Consider the following 7,242-nt stretch of genomic DNA (forward strand, 5'->3'; position numbering starts at 1 on the left):
AGACAAATAAAACAATGTTTTTTTCTCGTATAATAGTCGAAATATGTAAATTACCATTAAATGATGAAAAGTGCAACAGTTAGTTTGGTGCAAGTAATATGAAACAGAAAAAGTATATTTTTCAAATATTAATTGTTACTACTGATATTTTATGGATAAAATAAAAAATTAAATTCATTGTAAACAAGGCATATTTAATGGGACAAATTTCATAAAACGGAGGGCATACAAAATTAAATTTATTTGAGCTAAATTTGCATTGAAATCTAAAAAAAAATAAATAAATAAATAGGAAGAATAAAATAGAAGATAAAGAATAGCTTATAAGACACCATTTGTATAATATTTTTCAAACAAAGCATGAAATCTCGCTATGATTAACTTGTACTACTTGCTAATGAAGTTTTTATATACTCCATTGCACTTTCATCACTTTCATAACTAATGCCTAATCAAATCTCTAAAAAAGGGAATTTCCCAAAATGATTATCAGCAAAAAATTAAAATTTTCACCCAAAAAATGTAAAAAAAAAAAAAATAACAAAAGAAATACCCCTAAGTGATTAAGCAAGTTAGCAAAACTCGTCGATCTTGAATTGTAGTTGTAGTTAGCATTATGCATTGCAGATGAATATTAATCCCATGCTTATATACAGTTGAGGAGTCGAGTTCGTCGTGTTAGGAATGATATATGATATATGGCATCAAAATTGCAAAATTTACACCTGTTAAGATCACCAAGAAACAAGATTAGAAAAGGGTTAACTTACGTGAATAGATGTGTTCATTCAGGTCATTGGGTCGATTTCAGATAGGTTTAAAATCGGATCTTGTGTACACATTGAAATCTATTTGTAAATTGGGTTAGATAAGATTCGGTTATAAGATCGGGTAAATATCGATTCGTCAGGTTTGTTTTGAACACGTCAAAAGATAGAATGGAATATTGATGGTAATTGGTAAGTAAGTAGTAAGTAGTAAGTAGATAAGCCAAAAAGAGAAACACAAGATGTACCTTTTTCGAAGATTGAGCAAGGAAATGTCTGCATCATGTCAAGGAATTGAGTTTGTTCAAAGTTATTCCCGCCTGCAAATGGGGACCCATCTTAAAGATGTTAATGGAAACGTGCAACAACTTCTGTAGTATGTCTCTCTAAGAGGAAAGAACATGTTCTTCAATACTTTACTATCACTCATGCTTAGACTATGACGCTATCGAATTACTGTCTTTGTTATTATGAGAGTAAGGTTGTGTACATCTGATATTTTCGGACATTAACTAGGCAAGGTGGTGTTTCTGGAGTTAGGGTGAACCCGGGATATAATATAGAATAGGTCAAACATTCATCACTACATGTGTATTCTTCTGTGTTATATATTACATTATTCACTAGTAATAAGGGATTTTAATCAAATGTTTCGAGTCATGAGTCATGGCCTAGACACGCCTGAGCCTAGATTCCCCCTGGTGTTTGTGTATTTTGAAGACAAATTTTATATTTCAGTCATTTTTATGATCATCATCATGTATCAGACCCGTTATATCCCGCATTGAAGTATTCAAAATAGACCCGACAATCCGATATTTTACCGACCTTGTAACTGAACCCGACTTGACCCGACTTTAAAATGAATTTAAAATATTATAAAAATCAATGTAGACACGATACTCGATTTTGAATCGATCCAAAACCCTCGACCAGAAATCGCCCCGAAAACCTAAATGAACACATCTAATCCCCCACATAGAAGTCATTTATATGATAACTAATCCAAAACATTTGAATTAGGGAAGTTATTAGGAGTTCCTCAAGTTCCAGATTCAGATATTAAAACACAAAAAAGGAGAAAAAGCATCCCAAATATAAGGAATCTTACCAGCAAAATGGTTTGAATGGCAATAATGGAGTAGGCTCTGAGCTTGATCATTCTGTGTCAGTGGGGAAAACACAGATAAAGATAATAAAACAAGCAACAAGCATCTCTTGTCTCAGCAGAAAAGTGAATGCAAAACAGCAGAAGTGGAAAGAAAGAGAATAAAAGTACTTGATTGATGATGTAGTTCTCTAACCCCACTCCTTAGAAAAAGCAAAGCTCAGTGTAACCATGTGAATAAGGCAAGAGATCGGCAACTTCGATCCTTGAACTAGAGCAGCTCATCGTTCGCCTCAATCTGGCCGGGATAGATTCCACCTCGGCCCAAAATATGCTATAGACTGGCCTATGATCCGAAAACCTTGATTCAGCTCGGACATAAGATAACTGGTGGAGCCCACTTCCGTACCATAGAATTCGGTCACACCTTCATAGATGTAACAAAACCATAAATTAGCTTGTTGCCTCGTATGATTCGTGCAAATAAGCTACAAATGAATGTCAAATCACCACGTGCATGTTAAAGAATCAACTCAACCAAACGCCTAAGCTGATGGTTGAGGCCTCGGGATATGTTATATACTTCAACACGCCCCTCACACGAGAGACCTTTGGCCTAGAAGTGTAGATGCAACACAGACCTTCTTCATACCTGACGCTAAATATTCCACTTTAAATAAGGGGTGGTTGAGATTTAAACCGGTGACCTCTTATCACGCTGACTTCTGATACCATGTCAAGAAACCAACTCAATCAAAAGCATAAGCTGATGGTTGAGGCCCCAGAATATATTATATACTCAAACAGTGCGCTAGCTTAATGATCAAGTATTCATTTTTTTGTGTGTTTTGCTAAAATTATTGTTTCTATCTTGATTAGTTTACTCAGATAAGGTATTCCAAAACCTTGTTAATTGTTACAATTGATCTTACCAAGCGGGTGTTCGTCTTTTCTCCTTTGAATGCTGATCATCCCCAGCATATCTATCTGAGTTGTGAGAATATTTGTAAGTGGGTGGAAAATATATACTTCCTTCCTTCCAACCGGTAAGCACACGGCCTCTTCTTTGTTCAGTGCGAAGCTGAAAACAAAATAAAGTTTCAATCTTCATATGTACAATAACGAAACAATTTCAGAACCGAATATAATCAGGAAAGTAGCAAACCTGGTCCTTCTCCAACAAAGCCCTCCAATTTTGCATCTCAACAAGTGCTCTAACCGACCGATAAGGAAGAGTTAACCGGTAATTCAGATCTCCAAGCCAGATAACTCGACTGAAATTAAATATATACCATCGAAAGTTGAGGAATACATGTTAACGGATGAACATAAACACATCAAAAAGAAAAAATGATGTTGTTTGGAAGGATCTTACTCATGGTCGACAATCGTTTCAGGAGATTTCTCATCGACGATGCTACTGACACGTGGGAACCTAGTCTTTTTGAGAATCTCCATGACATCGGCATTTCTGCGCAGCTCATCTCCTTCTTTCTGTCCCGAGGTTAAATGGCTGCAGACAAAGCAGAAGCTGGTCTCGTGCAATAACATGCTGACTGAAATCGAACCCTGCTAATTATGATCAAGATATTACTTCTCCATACTCTCCTTTCACAAGTATACAATCATCAATCAGGATGAAACAAGAGTAAGCACCTTATTTCCGAGGTAACCCATTAAGCCTCTACCAACGCACGAGACTTTCACATTCCGTACATGCTCTCTCAAATCTTTCCTGACCCATACAGTGAGAAATATCCCCACCATTTGCTTGCTTACAACCAAGCAGTATCTCGATTGCTTAGGCTGTCTGTAGCAAATGTCACTATGAGCGGATCCACCACAAGACATAGGCGAGAAGAGTACTGTGCTTGGCGAATCACCCGGGCCATAATCATCATCGGATGAACCCCATCGAGAGAAGTCACTCGGCCTGAAGTCACTTGGTCTATAGTCACTTGGTCGGTAATCACTAGGTCGGTAATCACTCGCCCTATAATCGCTCGCCCTATAATCACTTGCCCTATAATCGCTCGCCCTATAATCACTTGCCCTATAATCGCTCGCCCTATAATCACTCGGTCTGTAGTTGCTAGGCCTATGACCAAATATGACACGGTCACATACACTGTAACGTCGCTCAAGTCGAGGCTGTGAAGTGGAGGGGTCGTTGTCGGTCTTCCAACTTCCTGTGGCTTGAAATGATCGGCGAGGAAGGAATGATGCAGCTCTCTGCCTGCTGGACCCTTCAAAATCTGCATTTATTTCTACAATTGGATTAGGAACAGGGGAGGGTGTATGGTTAACACTGCTTCCACACATTCCAGGACGGTTATTTAATGTCTTCCTTATTATGGAAACCCATTTCTTAGCGGGACCATTATCTTCAGCTCCTAATATATTGCTTGGATTCAAAGGTACAATTTCCTGAAATCTGAAAAAATATAACAAGAAAAACACAAGACCTTACTCCTCGAATACCAACTAAGCATCAACAAGACAAAAATTATCGATCAGTGTTAGGCCGTAAGATTTCGTCACATGAACCCCATGGGCCCACTTGTGTGGACACACCATGGGGCACCTGTGGGCAGGCTCACAAATTCACGAGTAATGAGTGTTGACTTGCATACAACACATGATGAGTTTTACTCTTTCTGAAAACCATATGATAGGAGGATTACTCACCAAGTATTATATGCAAGTCCATAACCAATATTTTAACGATGTGGGATCTTCCTCATATGTGAAGTTACTTCAACAATCAACTTAGAAAATGTAACAAAATACAAAAACATACCCAAGAACATATATATCAGCAGCAGGAGAAGCATGAAGCCAATCATCTAAATTCATATTACTTGGTGGAGATCTCCCACCCACATTCCATGTTGCTACAAATACACTGAAACCCAATTTATCAAACAAACAATACACATTAGAGATACATGAATCATGACAATATGACAGGATAGGGGTAAAAGCTATGTTGCTCGGACTCTTCATTTTGCTTTACCTACTCGTGTCCGATCCTTGATGCTCGGTCATTAGTATGGCACTTAGACACATCATTTAGGCATAAAATTGAATATCTAGACGTATCTAACACTTGGACACGTACCAGTATCCGACATCAATACCGAGTCCGATTAACATAGGGTAAAAGAAAATGAATCATATATCAATGTAACATGATTCGTCAGCAAATTCACTTTTTGAATCAGAGATTTGCTTAAAAAGTCCTCAAAATGACCCAAAATCAACCGTAATTCGTCATTTCGATTTGCATTCACGAGAAAATTAGCGAAACACGTGACACTAAATTATGAACATAGAATAAACTACCTATGATTTTGAACATCTATAATCCTTGGATGTTCAAGATATTCCCTTCCACGTCGTATTCGATCAGAATTGATGTTGAATTTCTCTACACCATCAATAATGGGAAACAAGGATGTTACAATTTGTCACTTGAAAATATGCACCAAATTTACCACTACTTAATGGGGAATGAATCAACCATATGATTTGATTATACCTGTTTTACTTTTCTTGATATTACTTGGTTCTCTTTCTGAGAAGCTAGTTCTCCATTCAACTTCACCTCCTAAATTTAATTACCCATAATTCAGTTTTTGACATTATATAGCTTAAATTTTGAGCATATATAACAGTATATTCAACACTATTTACCATCAAATCAAAAAACATAAGCATACAAAACAATAAATAAATAAAATTAATGCCAATCATTAACTTATTATACATAATCTAAAGTGAAAGCAATTAGAAAAAAATGTAGCAAAATCATTGGATAAAGATACTAACCCTCAAGATGAAACAAACAAACAAATACGAAAAAAAAAAAAAAAGAAAAAGGAAAAGTATAATTAGCGTGACTAATACACCATAAAAAGTCATAATTTTGCTTCTACTTTACCCTTATTATTATGGAAACCATACAAATACGTAAAATAAAGCCTAAAATTCAAGAATCATGGTGTTTAGGGCTTTCCCTCTCGCTCATGTCAGAGTTTCGATTCTCACCGCCTATAAAGAGAACTAATTTCTCTACACGAATCTATTAGAGTATATAAGATATTCTGGAGCCCTCAACTACTAAGAGGATCATGTCAAGGAAAACTTAAGCTAATAATTGAGTTCACGATATGTAATATATTCTAACAGAACTAACAAAAAATTGAAATTGAAAATTTGCAAAATGGGAAAACTAAAGGAAGAAATTAACATAAAGAAAACCTACTTACCTCCATAAGCAAGATCATGAATAGGATAATCATCACATTTACTTTTGATATTGAACCATTTCCTTATCAAAGACTTGGACCATGAAAGCTTCATCCCCATAAGAAAAATTCAATCAAATTCCATCACAATAATCTCAAAAAATGCAATACAAGAAGAAAAAAATTGAAATATAAATAGGAAAAAAAAAATAGAACCTTGCTTTTCTTTGGTTTTCCATCTCTCATTGTTTCACCAAATCTTCATACAATAATATGTTATTCAACACCCCCACCACTCCACACTCTTGCTCACTCCTTACAAAAAGATTGTATCTTTATATTATGTTCATAAATTTAAACAACCCATTAACAATTTCTTCAAGTAGCAAAAAGATTGAATTTTTTATATGGGTTTTAATTTTAGATTAATTGTAGACAAAAAGAAGAGAAAATAGTATGGACCCAAGAAAATTTAGAGGACAAAGACCAAGAATTACTAAGACTAACTCTAAGAAGAGGAGTGTAAATGTGTAATGAGTGATGAGTGTGACCTTGAGCTGATGGCTAAAACAAAGAGACAATGCCGCAATAATAGTAAGATGGAAGATTAGTAGAAGTACAAGTAGTGGAAGAAGTTTATAGAGAGAGAAAGAATGAATCTAGAGAGAGAAGTGGAAAGAGAGGGACAAAGCAAAGAAAAGCCTTGTTATTGGTAACATCAAACTAAGCATTTTGAACATAATAAAGTGTTGTGGAGGAAGGGGAGATTTTGCATTTTCTTGCTTTTCTTGGGTTTTTTATTTGTTGAAAACTTAAAATGAATACTTTATGAATAGATTGAGTAGTTGTAGGACCAAACATGATAAAGAAATGGGGTGTAGTATTGCTTTAATCAATAAGGTTTTTATGTATAGAACAGTTTCGTTATTGGTATTAAATGATTCAAGTGATAATAAAAATATAATGTATTTTAGATGGAAAATTTATTTATTTAAAAAATTTATAATTATGATATATTTGTACATTATACTAATAATTATAATGTCCCCATTAAAAGGATTGAAAGCATCATAGTAAAAGATAAGAGAAGTCGATAAAGATCTAGGAGAACATGAGA

The 7,242-nt window shown here is 35.3% G+C and overlaps 1 protein-coding gene across 1 annotated transcript; it reads right to left on the minus strand.

Annotated features, from left to right (window-relative positions):
- Positions 1 to 290: 290 nt before the first annotated feature.
- LOC130803855 (type IV inositol polyphosphate 5-phosphatase 7-like) lies at positions 291 to 6,925 on the minus strand. Its single transcript, XM_057668066.1, has 13 exons — positions 6,342 to 6,925; positions 6,147 to 6,234; positions 5,417 to 5,485; positions 5,221 to 5,305; positions 4,676 to 4,780; positions 3,532 to 4,309; positions 3,251 to 3,444; positions 3,041 to 3,149; positions 2,808 to 2,956; positions 2,047 to 2,302; positions 1,879 to 1,930; positions 1,016 to 1,087; positions 291 to 725 (listed from the first exon to the last, which is right to left on the minus strand). Exons 1-10 carry the CDS (start codon positions 6,369 to 6,371, stop codon positions 2,080 to 2,082), a joined length of 1,830 nt encoding a protein of 609 aa, XP_057524049.1. The 5' UTR covers positions 6,372 to 6,925; the 3' UTR covers positions 291 to 725; positions 1,016 to 1,087; positions 1,879 to 1,930; positions 2,047 to 2,079.
- Positions 6,926 to 7,242: the final 317 nt, after the last annotated feature.

The sequence above is a fragment of the Amaranthus tricolor genome, chromosome 2 (genome assembly GCF_026212465.1).
Source record: "Amaranthus tricolor cultivar Red isolate AtriRed21 chromosome 2, ASM2621246v1, whole genome shotgun sequence".
Lineage (NCBI taxonomy): Eukaryota > Viridiplantae > Streptophyta > Magnoliopsida > Caryophyllales > Amaranthaceae > Amaranthus > Amaranthus tricolor.

What these genes read in the sequence shown, in the direction of transcription:
- LOC130803855 (XM_057668066.1), bottom strand. Translation starts at nt 6,371, where the DNA reads ATGAGAGATGGAAAACCAAAGAAAAGCAAG. An exon ending in GAAAACCAAAGAAAAGCAAG is followed by an intron (nt 6,235 to 6,341) that starts GTTCTATTTTTT and finishes ATGGGGATGAAG; the next exon opens with CTTTCATGGTCCAAGTCTTT. An exon ending in ATAGATGTTCAAAATCATAG is followed by an intron (nt 4,781 to 5,220) that starts GTAGTTTATTCT and finishes ATTGGGTTTCAG; the next exon opens with TGTATTTGTAGCAACATGGA.